This window comes from Meleagris gallopavo, chromosome 9, assembly GCF_000146605.3.
Source record: "Meleagris gallopavo isolate NT-WF06-2002-E0010 breed Aviagen turkey brand Nicholas breeding stock chromosome 9, Turkey_5.1, whole genome shotgun sequence".
Lineage (NCBI taxonomy): Eukaryota > Metazoa > Chordata > Aves > Galliformes > Phasianidae > Meleagris > Meleagris gallopavo.
Genome location: NC_015019.2, coordinates 9526561 through 9544983, shown reverse-complemented (window position 1 = coordinate 9544983; position 18423 = coordinate 9526561). Strand labels below are relative to the sequence as shown.

Genomic DNA, 18423 nt, shown 5'->3' with positions numbered 1-18423 from the left:
AAGTTCTCTCACAGAAGAGCAGCTGGCTGAAGACATCGTATCTTAAAGGCTAAATTCATTGGTTTTCCGAACAGAAGGAAAGCAACAGTGGAATCCCATTCATTTCTGTTTGCACTGGAGTATGCAACAGATTTGTAAGTCATCCAAGAAAGTAGTGGTAACCAGCACCTTTTCAGTTGGCTTTGAAGGGCTATGGCTGGACTACCGTCAACAAAGCAAGGTATGGGGTGGAGGGATATGAGAAGACAGCTGTAGACAATGTGAAGCTCCAAGTTGGTATGTCTGAAGAATTCAAGTGTCTGTGGATAATTCTCTGCCTCAACACTCAACAATCAATTAATAAGGAAATAGCTTTTTATAAATTCCATAAAATAAAAAAATAGAAAAAGATTTGCTACTGTACAAATGCATCTTGAATACCCTGTGTAATGGTATCAGAAGTTAAAGAAGCAGCAGGCAGGATTCTGGTTTTAAACAGCTTCACTAAAAAAAAGCCTCCAACCACACATCAGATAGCAAACACAGCACACCAGAAACACAAGCCTCAACTAGAGACGTGCAGAAGATTACCACAAGACAAACATCAGTTGGCACATATCCAGCTGCTGCAGTACAGCTTGTGCCACTGCTCCACCGGCACGACAGGCTGCACACCTGACACACTGCTGTCAGCAACCATGTTCTGAATTCAGGAGGGGAAATTCCATAGAGAGAACTGAAATCAGTGTTTAGGGAAAACTATTTCCCCTTTTAAATTTCCCCTTTTCCTCCAGTTTCAAAACCCACAAAAAGTTATGCTTCTTGCAAACAGAAGCTGAAACTGCTTCTCTCCATAACCAAGTTTACTAAATTGATAAGGAGCAGACAAACAGCTGTTCTGCTGCCACACCACAGTCTCCTTCAGCACTGTCCTCATCAGCTTTATTCCAGCTTGCACATTTCAGTGGGACAGACCTCACCTCTGAAAGGACCAAAGACAGCTGTGCTCAAACAGACATCCACTTCACTGATTGCTGACACCAAGTTGGGTTTTTTTTGATAGAAGCAATTGTAGCCTTCAAATTCACTTAGCAGAGATGGAAAAAATCTTATTTAAATAAGGAGGGAAACAACTGAGTAGTGTTTTGGGAAAGCAGCAAAACATTTACATAAACTATGGTATCTATCACTGTTTTGAAATTAAGAATAGAACAGCAATTTCCTTGCAAGAAGTTAAAGAAAGAATTTAGCTCATTATCTAAATATCAAACATGAACTCCTTTAACTTCAGACATTTGATATCCAAAAAACTATGGAAAAAGCAGTTTGCAAGAGCAAGTAATAAAACCATGAACTTACAATTCCATTAACAACACGTATAAAGCAATTATTTCCTATGTATCTAATTTTGCATGCAACTAACATGTTCAGAAGAAACTCCAGCCACAAGTTATTATTACAAGCTTTAGATGAGGAGTTTTGAAGTGAACTCCCAAGGATGTTCATTTATAAAACTGATGCTCATCACTGTGTCAGGTTGGAACAAGGACACTGCCTAATATCTGTAACAGAGCTCATCTGTCAAGACTAGCCATTGTCCCTTCCATTAGCTGGAGTCAGCATAACTCACAAAATAGCATATGTCTTGTACACATTCCCTTCACACACAAAGAAGCACTTATCACTCAGAGCTGATGCAAGCACAACAATAACACACTAATTGTTCCCATGTTTGAGCCTTAAAATGGTAAAAGGGACTGACTACAAACTCCTTATGGTATTTCCAGGGAAGAGTGGGTTCAGCTACTGGCAAGTGACAAGCACCTGAGGAAGTCTGCCCTTCATCTCAGGGCAGATCACACAGTGAAGGAGTAAAACAGAAGGATTACTTTTTAATTTTTGCCCTAGGATAAATAGGAACAGGGGAAGAAGATGATAAAAGGTTTATGGGAAGTCATAGAGACTTGCAGTCTGCTGTTCGAATTCAATACTTCTGCTTTAAAACAAACTTATGATTGGAAAAATTTGACTTTGTCTTGAGTTATTTAGTTCAGCGATACAATGCAGATTAATATCTCCCCTACTAATTTCACAAATCCACACTCTGCTTAGACAGGAATAAGTAGCTACAGATCTTTCCTTTACAGACAAGTGGTGGTAAAGGAAGACAAGCTGTTCATGCTGCTCAGCATCAAACCCCCTTCCTCTCTTGAAGATTTTCCTATCCACAGCAGCAAGGCCAAGGACCTCTAAATTGTAGGCAAGGAAAAAGGGAAGCGGAAAGGGCAGTCTCTATTCATACCACAGACTCCTAGGAATCTCTCAGTGCTGTCATCTCCACCTTTCACATCTACAATAAAGATACTTCCCCCATAGCATGCCAGCTCTTCCCTACAACAGCTATTTCTGGAAATTCTAGAAAGGACTACTCAGAAACATAAAAAACAAAGTGGTAAGACAGGATATGCTGCATTTAATATGAAGATGATCACGTAGATGGTTAATAGAGCAATTTTCCTCCCTGCCATACTACTGGATACCAGTACTGAAGCAGCTCAGATGCTGGAAAAAAAACATGCAGTGCTTCTCCATTACACTGAAATCATTCACATGCTTCTTGCAATTGCCATTTAGTTTGAGGTTATTTTTTGCTTTGTAGACAACACACTTCCCATCAATCACTGTTAAAAAAGCAACACTGGAAGCCAAGTGTAACACATGAACAATTGTTTGGCCATTCTGCAAAAGACTATTCACAGTTATAACGCAGTGCAGAATACTGCAAACTGTGATGGTGCCATGAAAGGCTTGTCTTTCACACTAAGCAGAGACCACAGAAATCCACAGAGAAAATATTAACAAGGAGTCCTATCAAAAGACAATATAAAAAAAAGAGGATAGATGCACGGTATTACCTCCCATCTCTCTGTCGAGTGGTGGATCATCATCTGCCATAGAGAAGTCCAGAGATGCTCCTGCTATTTCTAGCATATCTTCATCACTAGTGCTGCTTTGGAAACTCCCTCGTCGATAGCCTTTCTGATCCATGGCCAGAGCTTCCAAACCTGGGAGCAAATGGAAAGGTTTAAGAGTAGAAATGTTTTTAGAGTAGAAAAGTGAAGACATTTTAGAAACAAATTGGACAAAGTGTCCATTTTGTCCCAAAAAAACAGGAGGCAGCATGGCTCTTCCCATCAGAAGGGAAGACAGACAGCAGTATTGGAACACCTGTGGTCTTGAAAAGTAACACGTTTAGAAAATTTTACACACCCATTTGCATAGTCCCAATACCAAAGCACAGCAGCCCTTCTGCTGGGACCACGCTTGCCTCCCAGACAGCCTGCGCAAGCACACCAACTCTCCAGCTTTGAAGGATGGCAGCACACATGATAGACCCAACATACAGGAGGAAAGGATCCAAAACAGAGCCACAGTGACTTTTTTTTCCTCTGTTTCACTTTCCACGGTACCCTTATATTTACTGCTAAACTGATGTGCAAAATCCCCACCAGAGGACAGAACCTCACCACACAGCTGTGTGACACTGCACAGACATGCCAAGCTCACTTGCCTCCTGCAGTCACTTCTCCCTCCTTTTTTGAGGTGTACACAAATTATTAAAACAGCTCAAGTGAATAATGATTTTTTTAGTTACCTGAATACAAAACTTCAAAATTCCATTCACTGATGGAAACGTGCTACTAAACTTCATAAATGTTCTTAATCAAGCGTCCCTAACCCATTGCTTGACCTGGCCATCTCGAGGAGATGCCGGCAGCAGGCTATGACACAAAACCTGTCCTCTGCCCAGAGAAGTGCGGATGCCCCATATCTGGAAGTGCTTTTAAGGCCAGGCTGGATGGGGCCCTGGGCAGCCTGACCTGGTGCATGATTTAGTTGGGCTGAAATCCTTCCCAGAGAAGGGGGTTGAAGCTAGATGACCTTCGAGGTCCCTTCCAAAACAAGCCATTCTGTGATTCTGCAACTGCCTAGGATGGCAGGGAAACTGTGAGAGCACAAGAAGATCTAAGCATTTAATAATAGCATAAGTTGGGAGAAAAATAATATAATCAGGACTCGGCCTCAAAAATAGCCCATGGAACACAAAAATAGAAAGCTTTGCATCCCAATGAGATGATAGGCCATGTTCACTTTTCTCTTGTATACACATGAGAGAATTAGAGAGGAACCAAATATGCAGCTCAGCCTTATTTCAGGAAGGGAAAAAGGCAGCATGTGCAAACAGTCTGAATTACACAGTCTGCAAAAAGCACTTCCTATTAACAAAAAAGCACCACTCCAAAAAAAACGTTGGCACTGCACAGCAAAGTGACACACTGAGCTCTTTACTGAGCCTTATGCTGTAGAAAACAGCGTTGCTTAACTTTTAAGCCCTGTTTACTCACTAAACTGGTGCAGAACACACTAGTAAAGAAAGTGCTGAGCACTTGCTGCTGGGAACTTGTTGTCCAGGAAGGCACATGAGCTGCTGGACTCTGCTCTGCCAGAACCAATGCTTTTTACACATTCCAAAAGCACAAAGTCAAACCAGGTTAAACCTCAATCAGTGTGCACACAAAACTAATGGTGCTTTTTTTTTTTTTTTTTTTTTTTTGTTTGAGTCTCAAAGCTATTATTTGCCAGCTAACAATAAAGTCAGGTTTCACTGAGTGCTCTGCTGTCCCTCAGCTTATCTGCTCCCAGGAAGCACAGCTGCCTGCAGCAGAGGGGGCAGGGCCAGCAAGACATCCCAGCAGAGAGCTAAGAAACTGTGCTTGTGCATCACAGGGCTAACACACACCAGAACAGTCTAATAGGTATCTTCTAATAAGACTGCACGTAAGCTTATGTGTGAATGGAGGGTTAAAAGAGGTCTGTATTCATATATTTCCCCTGCACTGAAAGCATGAATACCCAGCCCTGCTAAAGCTGCCTCCCTTAGCAGACAAGAGGCACACAGCTGCCAGCACACACTGCCTGTTCCAAAGGGAGGAAACTGGAGCAGTGTCAGCTGCTGCTCTCTCCTCTTTATCCCTACCTTTGCTCTCAATCACAACAAAACCAAAAAGCAAACCACTCTCCAGTGCTGGCACATACGGGGTAAACATCTAGCGTTTATACAGCTGGAAAAGGACACAGAAGATAACTCAATGACCCACTTCTTTCACAAGTCCTTAATCAGTCTTGAGAGATACAGCTTTAAACTACTTTTTTTTTTTTTAAACAATAATATCCCTTCTATGAGCAAGCAATACTTTGCCATGCTAAATCGCACACACAAAAACACAGCAACTGTTCTCATGCTTATCTCATGATTAATGTATCACAATACTTAGACAGCTGCTGCTTTTTTCCTATCAGACCACGCAGCAGGGTGCTGGCATGGTCTGCACGCTCTCTAGGACCCTCCCATGGCAATCATACATACCAAAGGGCTGCGGGCGCTCCCAACGCTCCAGTGGGTGCCAAGCCATCCTTCTGGAGATGCTCCCGTTATCCTCTTCTACTTTTTATCAGCCTGACATTTTTTTCCATCTCAATAAGGCAAAGGGAAGCAATGAAACAGAACCTGAAGAAGCCAGCCCTGTGATGCCTGGACGTGACTCAGCGACAGCAATCAGGAAGCCCAGAGTACCCCATTGCCATTCTGGCTGAAAAAACCCGCCCCTAGTTTCTGTTACAATGTTGGCTCCGTTGCTTGCAACACTTAAATCAGCATCAGATACTGCAGGATTTTCTCCCCATTCCATGCTTTGACACCATCTCCTGTACCCTGCAGACCTGTTCTCCTCCTTGTCAGACCCCGTCTTGGTGCTCTCTCAGCTCTGAAACTACTTCCCCTTCCCTTCCCACACACACCAGCCCAGAGATACAGAAGGGCTACTAAGCTAAGCAGGGGGCCTGGAGCAGCTCTTCAGGAATGCAAACCTGAGGCTTTCGAAGTTGGAACATGCTAAAAGTTTCCAAAACACTATTTTCTCCTCATCTGATACAAGGCTTAGCTCCAGCTCCACCACCAGCACAAAGACATTATGCTCTTTAAAAAGAGCATGGAGTAATTCTGATCAGCTGCTTCCATGAGTCATTCTTCCTGTGGGGAAGGAGCAAGCTTACCACCTAGCGGCTACTTTAATTTGAGAAACCAAGGGCCAGACCACAAGGCTACTCTTTTTCAGAGATTAGCAAATCAAAACCGAGCTTTAAAGTTCACGGCAATTCTTCTTCCCCTGTCCCGCTTTGGTGTTTCATCCCAAGCCCCATGTTCTCACCACAGCATCCCTCTACACAACTAAAAAACCACAGCAGAGGACAAGAGGAGTCAGCAGCTTCAGTGCAGAGGAGCCTACACCATAAGAAGAACACAAACGCATTGGTTGACTCAGTAAATTGTTCTGGACTTCAGCATACCACAGTCCATGAAACGTAAAGCTGGGAGTCCCAGGTTCCCACATGCAGGCTGTGAGTTACAAGAGGAAGCGAGCACAGCTTGCAGGGAGCACTGCTGGGTCACCCCCAGAGACCAGGCAGCACCAACCCAGCCCTCCCAGGCTGCCCAGCAGAGCCTCAGCTCCACTGGGATGGAGCATGCACTGACTGCATGCTTTTCAGACAGAGGAAAGGGGTGGGTGTTTTTTTTTTCTTTCCAATTTTAACAAAAGATCAAAAGAAAATTTTTGATCTTAACAAACTAATTGTAATTTCTTCTTTAAAAGCTAAAGACCAAAAGAGCATGCATACAGAAGACCTCCATGTGTGCTTCTCACCCAGTTACTTGGGGTCCAGCTGCTAAGGAAAGATGTTGCCAGGTGAGAGCTGCAGCACAACAGATTGCTGCTGTAACACAGCTTCAGAAGTTCATAGGAAGATTTGAACTAAGCAGCTTTGTGACCTGCTGCAGCAGCAACGCAAATATTGTACAGAAAGGGCACAGAAGTGTCACATGCACCCCAATAAAAAGCAGAACATATCTGTTACAGCAGGGTGCTGCTATAGCAGGCTGCTCCCTGTGAAACCCTCCGGCTCCCAGAAGATATCAAGAGGATTTTACCACCACAGTATAAAGCACAAACATCACGAACACAAGGGGAGCTCTCCTCTTTGGAATTTTTCCTGGCAGAAGCAGCACCCCTTGAGTCCTAAAACGTTTGCCCTCATCTGAAAACAAATGTTCAGTTCCAACACCAGTGCAACCTGTGGAAAGTGCAAACCCTGGAAAGTATTATTTTGTTGCTTTCTAAAAAACTGACAATTTTTCTAAGTCAATCCTCCAATTCTTTGTGCTGTCCAAAGTGACTGCTATCAGTTCCCCTTCTGCAGACCTGAAGCGACCAGCTGTTGAGCTGATGACTGACAGGAGTTTTAAAGCCATGCTCTATATCCCTCCAGGTGCAGTATATGGCACACAAAGATCTTCAGGGATAAATGAAATGCTATTTCAGTACATAAAACATTTTATTAGCAATGCCACGGTTTCACAAGCAGCACATAAATCATTTAACAGAAGGGTTTAACAGTTCAGTGAAGATTATCAACATGCCTTTCATCACTGTAAAAGTAAGTATATGGTTGCAGAATTATGTATTTACCTATATTGACTTCTCGCTGTCCCACTGCCTGCTTTTAATCTGAAGAGCAGACAACTGCTTTTCCCTTGAGCATTTGCCCACCTTTCTTCAAGTGGGGTAGAGAAAGGGCTCTGGGGCTGTTCTGGGATCCACGGCTCAAAGCAACACTGCACGCTCTTCACAAACCAGGTCAGTTGCTGCCCTCACTGCTGTTTGAGCAATAGCAAACAATGGGCAAACTGTTGTACAGCGAAACCAGCCTGAAACAATAGCTTGTTTTAAAGAAACTGGGAAATCGACCAACACAACCCAAACACAAATGCTTAGAGCTGAATTGATTTAGCATTTTTATGTGGTCCTTTTGTTTGTTTTTAAACGTACTCACACAAGCCCCAGGGAGATGAGCAGTAAGCCACAACAGGATATTCTATGCTATGATCTGACATTGTTAGCACAAGATAACGTTCACGTCAAGCTTTACCAGGTAATGCTAGATAGAAAGCAACACAGAAATCCTGCCATATTTCAGGTTTCCCCTACACTTTTGTAAATTGAGCCAACACATGCACCACGTTAACAGCGTAACTGCCATCCAGGCAGTTTATTTACTGACAAGCACACAGAGACTAACAGCTATGTCTTTAAGTCTGCATTTGTCTCATCTCTTCTTGAATTATTCATCGTTCCACTTAAACCACTCAGCCCATCACGCGGAAAACTCAACTGCAGGCAAATCTCAATCCAACTCCTGAGTTCCTGTACTTCTTTTCTGAATAAAACTCTTGCTTCTGCAAGTGTTCAGAATAATATATGGCTGTCAGGAAAGCTATCTTTAAAAGCAAAATGCTTTGACATTTCACTGACTAGATCAAAAATCCCCTGTCACCCACTAATGCAGGTGACAACAACCAAGAGCTTCCAAGCACACACATGAAACCAGAACTCTGATCCAGTTCAAGACTGGTGTCAGTCTTCCAAAAGCAATTTGCAAAAAGAAAAGTTATTTCGTATAAATTCAGCTCAAGGCAATGGTAGCAATATATTATTAGAAACATTTTCTTCACTGCTTCCTCTCAGCTATCTGCTGCATCAATTGGCCTATCCAGGAAACCTCATTCTCCCTCCCTCTTCCGGCGCATGCTCGAGTTCTTTGAAATATTAATCACACTGGGCACAGTTTTAAGGAATTGTGCTAAAACAATTCCAAGGCACGTTTAAAAGTCAATGATCTTACTGGAACTGCTAGTTATTAGGTTGCTAAACCAAGCCCCGTTTTGGACTTGTAGCAAATTTATGTCGAAAACTTCTTAAAAGTGATGCAAGACAGCAATTGGGTAAGTTTGTGTGCAGAGAGGAGTTCTCATCAAAACGAAAGCGCACAGAAGTGATGAACATAACCACAGGAAGAACTAATGCTGGCCACTGATCTATAAACAATATTCAGGTTTCCTACAAATGCTGCAGGAAGCAGGTTTCTAAACAGACACCAACGGGCTAAGTCAGCTCCCCACCACACACGGAGCCTCTCCTACTTTCAGGGCTTCCCCAGCTGCGGGGAATTCAGAAGCAGGAGTTCTACAAGTGTTCACAGGACAAAAGCAGATGATATTTCCAAGAGACAGCATGTTCCCGGCACTGGCTTACATCACCTTGCACCACTTACCAAAAGCTGAGAACACAGTTATTCCTAATAATTATTCATAAGTGAACACAGCTCTGAAACCTCTCACTGATAAAGCTGTAAATTACAATTTGAACACTTTTTTTGATGCTGTCATTATTTCTACAGTTAACTATACCTAGAAACTGGGTTCCCCTAAGGATGGGGCTGCTGTAAGCACCAACAAATGCAAACAGGTGCGTTGAAGGATGGCAAAAGGACAAGAGGCAAAGGGCACAAACAGGAAGATCTGAACACCAGAAAACACTTTTTTCACTGTGCAGGTGACAGAGCACTAGCATAGGCTGCCCGGAGAGGGGGGTAAGTCTCCTTCCCAGAGATATACAACACCTGCCTGAACGTGGTGCTAGGCACCCTGCTCTGGGTGTCACTGCTGGAGCAGGAGTTAAGCCTGATGGCCTCCAGAGTGTCCTTTCCACCCCAACCAGTGAAGGGTTCTGTGGAAAGCCACATTTGCTGCTGTACTGGAGATGCAGAGCAAGGCCTGTCCCACGTGCAGATACCTGTGAAATACTGTGACAAGATGAACACAACTGGACAAACCCCAACTTCACCCAGAACAGACATGCTCTGTCCTCAGTGTTGGATTTCTTCCTGTTTGAACAGGAAGAAACATTTATGACAGCTTAAATGGCCTGCCTACTTAGAGATACAGACCGCACCTTGAATTTCCCAACAGCTACTCCTGTTTCCAGAGCTATGCATGCTGCTTCCAACCCACTGACACACCTCTGTGCTGCAATCCATCCAGCTTCCATGGCAGGAAGTGATTCAGGGAAAAGAACACACTATAGAGTAAACGTAGGTCCCATACAACTGCCACTCATGTTTCCAAAAGTTATTATAATTGGCATCTGCCTTGTGATGCTAACCGTAGGCCCATGACAGCTCCTGGACCTAGGCTCTCTTCCTGTTCAGACACCCACCTTTCCCTAATCGGTTCACTTTGAGTACATAATCCTCTTGAGTATTACCCATTTGAGGGTGGCTTCTCTTCCTTGTAGGAGGCCACAAGTGCCCACCGACTCCAAAGGCAATAATTTTTCAGATATCATTATCCAGAAATGGCACCTTCAGGGTTAACTTCATATTTCCCAGCTGTCCAGTCAAAGTACAACACAGGTCATCGTGACAGCATGGGTCCAGACCAAAGCAGTCTGACCGGTATATTTGCTGTGATCACAGCACTGTGAGCACAGCCAGTGCTTCTCTTCAGGTGCTCTTATTTTTGTAGGATGCTTCCCACAGGAAGCGATCTGGAGGTGTATTTATGAAGAAAAAAAAAAAAAGGTTCCTTAAGTGAGCAAATGGGAGAAAAAATGTCTGGTTTCTGAGAAAATAAGTTTCTCGTAGTTTTTCCCATCTTTCTGCCCTTCAATTGAATAAAGTGGGATCTAAAATGAGTCTTCCTTCTGCGTAAGGGCCAGCTGAGCCTTAGCTCCAACAGTGCTGCCCCAGACCAGCAGCGCAGCCTCTACACACGTATCCACTTGTTTCTTTATAAGCACTTCCAGCTCAATTTTCCAGCCAATGTTTTGATAAAAAGTAGCCTAACCTGAACTGAAAATCAGGCCATCCCTAGGTTAGTAAGCCTTCATGAGCACTCAGATTTCCCTAATTTAGCCTTCCCAAGGCAAATCAGAAGAGCGTGATTAACACATGATCCCCAGCAAGAATTCAGATAAGTGCGGGTGTTTTGCATCACAAAGACTGCCTCAGCATTAAGAACAGATCAGATGCGATTTTCATCATGAAAACATCAAAATCTTGGATGAGGCTCTGCAGTTCTTCCTGCCAAAACCTCCAGCGAAGCTGGATCATAAACAAAGCTGTTCCCACAGCCAAGTCCTTTACCAGGAGAGCTCTGGGAAGCAGAACAGTCTCAAAGGCTCTCATTAATGAGGTAGGCTCCCTCCCCCCTTCCCTGGCAACTGGTTCCAATCTCAGATTGGCAAAGGACTATGTTGAAGTAGCTATGGCCAAAGTCCATTCTAAGGAAAAGCAATGGGGAGTCAAGGGGTGCACAGGGCAATGCTCACGTGTCTGAAGGCTGCAGATGTCCCCCCACATCTCCCCACAGCAATGAACTTGGGCAGCAGCTCTGGGCTCTACACTGCACCCACGGTGCCAAGCCAGGTACCGAGGCAGGCACTGAGCTTTAGCCTGCACCAGACTGCTACAGCCACAGCACGCTCACATCACAGCTCTCTGCCTTACACTTTCGCTTCTCTCTTCTGCTGTATCTGTCTGACACCGCACAGCACTTCATTACTTTGATCTGATCTGCTTATCCAGATCAAACTAAGCACAATGCATCCAGCACTAAATCAAGTGAGAAGTTAGTTGGATGCAAGATAAGATCTTAACAGATCTAAAAGGCATGCAATACAGCATGAAAAACAGCAGGACTAGCCAAATACAGTTACTATAAAAAGCATTATTTTCCCATATTATTGTATGAAAACACAGAGGATACATGTCAGTCTTGTCTAAACCTAAGTTCAAAGGCTCCATTCTGTTTCTGAAAAGAATTTGCCCGTATTGCAAGGGACAGGTCCCAAGAACTGCTCTAGCAAGAGGCCATATCATCTCTCTCATTCCCAAAGCTTACCATTGTTTTGACCCCCAGACTGCACAGACCTGCCCCGTAGACTGTTCACCTCATAGGACAAACAAGAACATAAGACATTAAAGATGCAGACCTTTTCCTACTTCCTGAGTGAAGTAAGTTACTACGGCCACAGAGCTAATGCTCTGCAAATTCACTTTTTATGTTGTGCACATATCTCCTTATAGTCCCACACTATTCAGACCACAATCACTAAGTGTGCAAGCAGCACAACTACAGGGCATCTTTACTTTTGATGACATAGTTACAGCAGTGTAATTATCACACTATTTTTCTATCTGTTGCATTTATTCCAGTTATTCTAATAGAATTCTAAAAGAATGAGAATTCAAAATTATGGAGCTGAAGTCTTCCATAATGGAAACAGCTGATGCTCAAAACTTTGTCAGACAAAAAAGCCAAATAACCACAAACAAAATACTAGTACAGCCTTAAATTCAAACAGAATAAACTGCTGTCAGGTAAGAAGTACTCTCAGGAGACCGCACTTCTTGCTTAGCAATATTAAAAAAAGCTCAAATTACTGAACTATGAGCTACAAAAGTCTGAAGAGGTAATTTTCAGAGGCACAAAGAAACCATAAAACACTCAGTTTGCACAAAATTTTCAGTGAGATGAAAATACTTAACTTCCCCTTGCAATTATGAGGAGGTCATGGGAGCAGCAGAATGCTGGCAAAACCTACTGCTAAATCTTCCTGGGAAGGTTGGGGTTAATGACTCAAAGAGATGCTGCCCAATTGCAACAAAAATTGCAACTGGCACATACTGAATGCTATTCAGCAGTAAAGCCCTGAGTGCTGTGTGCACCAGTTACTTTTCAAACACCTCCATCTGTATGAGATCCACCTGGACTTCTCAGTGAATATGATGCAATGGATTTTGTACATTTTTCTCAAAGCAGTGAATCTCATTCTGAATGTAAACACTTTGTTCAGACTGACTGGCTATTCGATCCTAACTATAAAAACATTCTTGCATAGTCACAAGATGTTAAAAAAATAAACTTCCTGAAGAGGGAGGATAAAATTGCTATTTTGGAAGCAGTGAAATACAATCTGACAGTTTTTAAACCCATTTGACTGAAACAGAACAAGCTGGCACACAAACACCAGGGTAGCCAAGGGCATGCTCGCTGACCGAAATACATAAGCAGGACTCACTGCTTATTTCTACAAGTGTTTCAGTCCCCCACTAAACAAGGATGCACATTCAATAGTTCACCCTTCACTCTCCACCAATAGAGCACAGCTGTCGGGTCACATGAGGAGTTGCAGCATTTCAGTGCATTAGCATCCTGCAGCTATACAGAGCTTCAGCTCCCTTAAAATACAACAACATTTCCATACTATCCCAAAGTTCATTTCCTTTAAAAAGTAAAGCAACTAGTGCTGAAGTAAGCTGCCTAACCCTCTACTTGATCTCCAGCAAGTTTCTCAGGAAGAGCACTTAGCAGTCTGATGGCTCTGACAACCAGGCTACTGGTGGAACACTGACCTTAACCACCACAGTTAGCACAGCCAACACATGGGTTTCAAATCCTATTGCAACACTTGCTGAATACTTTCCACGCTGTTTGCTATAAAATGTTCTGGAACATCTAAACGCACATACGTTCCATCAGAAACTTTTCATTTGTTGTTACACAGCACTTCAGAGATCATTGACATGATACAAACAAAGGACCTTCCCTTTATGGACGTGGTTCTTATAGTCTCAAAGAAGAGTATAAACAAACTGCCACTTGCCACAGCAGTACACCTTCTTATTTAAAACACTTTAAAAATAGATACTGTAGTAGATGTTATTTTTAAAAAAGGCAACTTACATACCCTCTGTAGATATCACTACAGTACTTAAATTTCTTGAGAATTTTTTGCTGAAATCAAAAATCCATGAAGAAGCGAAAGGACTACTAACATCAAAGTCAGTGACAGAAAGAAGGAATGAACAAACTTCTTTCCCCTCATCTAACCCTTCTCCCAATCTCCCATACGTTGCCTCTCTCAGACCAAAGGGCTTATCTGAGTATCCTCATTTTCCCTAAGTGTTTTACCCATGCATGCCTACAGCGTTCCTTCTTCTGAAGAAAAAAGTACATCTGCTACACAAGCAAGTAAAAAGTTCAGTCGATTGCCTGCTGAATTTCAATTGAAAGGGAGCCACATAGAGACAGAGGCAGCTTCCACGGCAGATTGCTCTATGCTGGAAAACTACAGATTTTGCCCTACAGTACACCCACTTCTTTCTTCTCAGGTAAGAACAGAGTGTTGTAAAAGCCACCTTCCCTGCAGGCAGTCTCATCAACTCCTCAACAAGACAAACTCATCACTGTCGAGGAAATCCTTGATGGCTTCATTCCAAGCATGCAGGGACAGGCATCACATACACTACCATGCAAGACATAGCTATACAGAAAAGCAACAACTACAGAATACTGCCAGCATCACCACAAGCCCTGAAATAAGCTATCTGAATGCCACTTCACAGTATCCAAGTGTTTTCCTCAAAAGGCAAGTACTAAAACTTTGGTTAACAGCTTAACAGTAATGGGCATATGACACTGCAGAAGACTAAATTATCTGCTTTACTGCTGCTCATATTAATTATCCATCCATCTACCCACAGTTACACCAACTGCTGTGTTACTCTGTGTCACGCAGCAGGCACACCAAGGTCCTGGGGAAGCTCCCTCACTTGCTTTGCCAATGAATGTTGTCCAAACTGTTTAGGAAACGGATGGTATCCACATACTTCCATTCTCAAGGGACTCATTCAGAAAATTATCTTCCTAAACCATGGCTTGCTGTGCTTCAGAAACAAGTGCACACGAAGCTATGCTGCATAATCAAAAAGCTAAGTTATTTCAGAATCATAAGAAACATGATGGGAAATGCATATAAATACTCATCTAATACTCATATAAATACACATGCATCTAATGTTAAATTCTGCACTCAGGCACTAAGACTTGAATTCCAGCTCCTGGACAAACCAGCTGGATCAGTTTAGGAACAGCACGATGGCAGTATCAGCCAGCCTCAGTTCTTTGCTCCTTACGCACTTGGTGTGGAATGCAGCCCTCAAGCACAGCCTAAGTGGCAGGCAGTCCTTTACAGGGGCACCTCGCATTGTCACACTTCATCCACTTCAGCTCGTGCAGAACATCCAAATGAAGCTGTCCAAAAAGGACAGGAAAGGGAAGCTCTAGGTACACTGGGTATTCACCATATCCCATGGATTCACTGTATCCCTACATAAACATGTTAAAGATTATCAGTTCTGGATGGCAGAAGTTTTGCTGTCTTTCATCATTAGAAACTGCTGGGGACACTGCTGGTGTTACCTTCTGTATAACTCTTGTACCATGAATGGAGCAAGAAAACTATGCAACACAGCAGAAGGAAGGAAATAATACAGATGCTGGGGAGTCCCGCACACAGGTTGAAGCAGCTGTAGGACAGAAGTGCAGAAGCAACAGATGAGCCTTGAGAACCCACAGAGCTGATGAACAAACGCCCCCAGACCAGAGAGAAGAATGCCACCATCATTCCTGATTGTACAGCATACAGAACAATCAGACAACCAGCTTTCTAATTTGCCAAGAGATCTAAAGCTAAAGGAATTATACATCACTAACACTATTGTTTCTCAGCCAGAATATTTCCCAAAGTACTGGGTGTTGCTGCTACATTTCTTATTTGATGACTGGCTTTATGGCTTGTTTTTTCGAACAACCCCCTCCTCCCTATGCAGCAGAACTAGATCAAATCTCAAAGAGCCAAGCAGTGCTGGAGAGCTATTGAAGGAAAATATTTAGATGAAAAGAAAATCTTGCCTTACAGCTCTAGCCAGTAATTGCACAGCCCCAGTTCTGAAATGCAAGCCAACAAAATCATACAGCAACAGAAAAAATAAGTTCTGTTGTAAAAGCGAAGAAATATGAGAAAATAAAAGCATGTCTGCACAGTACAACTTTCCAACAACCTCCTAAAAACGTAACAGGAAGAAAGAAAATTGAGTTTTGATATTTTAGAGCCTATGGTGCTTTTCTAACTTCTGCAGCTTTCTGGTAGCTTAAGATGATTCAAGATCCACAGAAAAACTGAATGAAATCAGCCATTATGTTTTCAAACGTATATGGAGGGTTGAGAAGGTGCAATCTCATACTTGTGATTAGGTGTACCTCCCAACCATTTCAGCTTTTGGAGAAAACTAGTTCTTAACAAAATCCCAGAGATATTAAAAAAAAAAAAAGCCAAGAAATCCACACAACAACAAACCACCACACCAAAAACAATATAAAAAACATCCAGAAGAGACAAATCCAAAACTCAGATATATTAGAGCAACCAATTGCTAGGTCTTAAACCAAAACACTTTACACCTATCACTATGGAAGATGGCAGAAAACTATCTTAGAAAGGGACACTTCAGCAAGACTCAAGTTCTGGCAGGCAAGATATCAATTAGGCTGTTGCACTGCAACTAAAATCAACTCTTTATTTTATAGAGCTATTGTTTAAATAGCATTTTTAAAGAAACAAACAAAAAATCCTGTACTTGTTTAAGTTCTTCTAGGAACAAATGGAGTCAGAAGTGCAGTGAACTACTCCAGCAACACATCTCTGCTGCCCCCCACACACCAGTACCAGCAGCCCAGTCCCACAGCCACCCCCATCTGCCAGGTCAGGAGATCCATTTGGCCAAAAGTACAACTGAACAAGAAGCATCCTGAAAATTAGGAAATCCTGATGATCATTAGCATTTTGCAAACACCTGCTTTGCACAAGTACAGAAATAAATATTTCATTTCATTCTGCTTACAAAGAAAATTGAGGAATACGTTTCAAAATTAATGAAGGCTTTAAAACTTGGACAAATTAAAGTTAACATCATCCAGAAGCTGGTTATACTTACTGTATTAAAAGATTGCCAAATTCTGGCTGACAGATTTCTCACCTGTCTATTCCCAGAGGCTTCCTCAGACTGGATTTTTCTTTGAGCACCCAAACAAATTGAGACGGACGCCACACATGCTCATTTGCATTTCCAGTAGAATCAGAAGTGGAAAGAGGCTGTTCTTCTCTAGCACCAAGCAGCACTCTGTTCTCGGACTACTGATCACTCTCCTCTGTAAATATCTGCTGGAAAGTTCACATCACAGCAAGCTGTTTGATCCAACAGTTACTTCAAGTTTTCTGTTCTGAGCAACAGCATTCATCCACAGGAGAGGCCAATTGAAACTAAGAGAAGAACATTTATTCAGCAAAGAGCTTCAGTATCTTCTCCCAGGGCTCAGTTACTCCTTGCTTCGCTCAGACACTTCTTGGAACTGTACGCTGGAAAAGAAAAAACAACTTGCTCAGACAAGTAAACACAGATGGGACACATGCTCTCTAGCACATGATAAACTGCTGAGTTTATACTCTCTGCTTCAGGGCTACACAATCATAATACAGAAAGCCCTTCTAAGGCACCAAACTAACGTCGAGTTTCATCAGGACCACCACTGCACGTATAGAGAGAATTGAGACATTTCCTATTTTGTGTATCTCTTGAACTTTCACAGAGCCAGTTTTGGCAAGAGTTCCTGCTTTTCACCTCCAAATCCAACACTGACACCGTATAGACTGAAGACCAATTTACTGTTAGCTGACATAAGCATTAAGCCCATGCTAGAGAGATAACATGGTGGGGCAAGAAAAATCACCAGACATAAAAATAAAACAAAAAAACAAAAACAAACAAAAAAAAAACAGCTTTTGGATTATAAATATATTTTGAAAACTTCATGTTTTTCAACCTGGAATACAATGCAACAACAAAAGAGTCAATTTTCATTTCCTGTCATACTAAAAAATGTTTATAGGTTAGGACATAACACTGTTCTCCCATGGAGCAGAGTTCATTCACAAAACTGGTTTTCGTATTTCTCCTGAGAAGAAACAAACCATGACAACAGCAGAGCCAATACACAACCTGACCTAGCAGATGGCCAAAGCACAATAAGGAACATTGCCATTATTTTGGTTTAAACTTGCCTCTCTATTCGCTGTGTCCTCTCAGAGAATGGAGCAGAATCCTCCCACTGCTGAGGTCCAAGCGCAAGATGCCCCACTTACATATGCAGCTCACTGCCCTGGAGACTGACACTGGCTTCTCCTCCCCTACACTTCAGGTCACTGAGAAAAGCAGAGGCTTGCAGGATTCCTGCTTCATCAGCAGAACTATCAGCAGCACTTTGAATAACACACAGCCTTCTGAGCTTTCCTTGAACTGTTTTATTTCCTAGCAGACAAAATAGAAAAAAAATAATAATAACAAGCAGCAATTCACCTCCTCCTCCCTTTCCTCCCCACGTGATAGATATTCAGTCACACACCAACACGCCTGACTAATGACCGTGAGCGCATCCTCATTATTTTAAGCTGTTTACTCCCGTTGTCAGTGAGGGGACTGGTAATCCTCTCTACCACACGAACCACTTCACCTTGTCAAAACAAATGGCAGGAAAACAGAGTGTGTGGCTGCACGCTTGGCTCTAAACAACCCCCGCCGAGCCCCAGC

The 18423-nt window shown here is 42.7% G+C and overlaps 1 protein-coding gene across 2 annotated transcripts in view; it reads right to left on the bottom strand.

The window, feature by feature from the left end:
- The window catches only part of LOC100541308 (H(+)/Cl(-) exchange transporter 5), a 38946-nt gene extending 21751 nt beyond the window's left edge, over positions 1 to 17195 (bottom strand). The window contains exons 1-2 of one of the 2 annotated variants that reach the window (XM_019618204.2): positions 16816 to 17195; positions 2895 to 3044 (exon numbers count right to left, since the gene is read on the bottom strand). In XM_019618204.2, coding sequence (XP_019473749.1) covers positions 2895 to 3027 — 133 coding nt within the window. In that variant the 5' untranslated portion in view covers positions 3028 to 3044; positions 16816 to 17195. Of the gene's footprint in view, positions 1 to 2894; positions 3045 to 5407; positions 5798 to 16815 lie in introns of those variants that run through there. The other variant, XM_010715264.3, reaches the window with a different exon arrangement.
- Positions 17196 to 18423: the final 1228 nt, after the last annotated feature.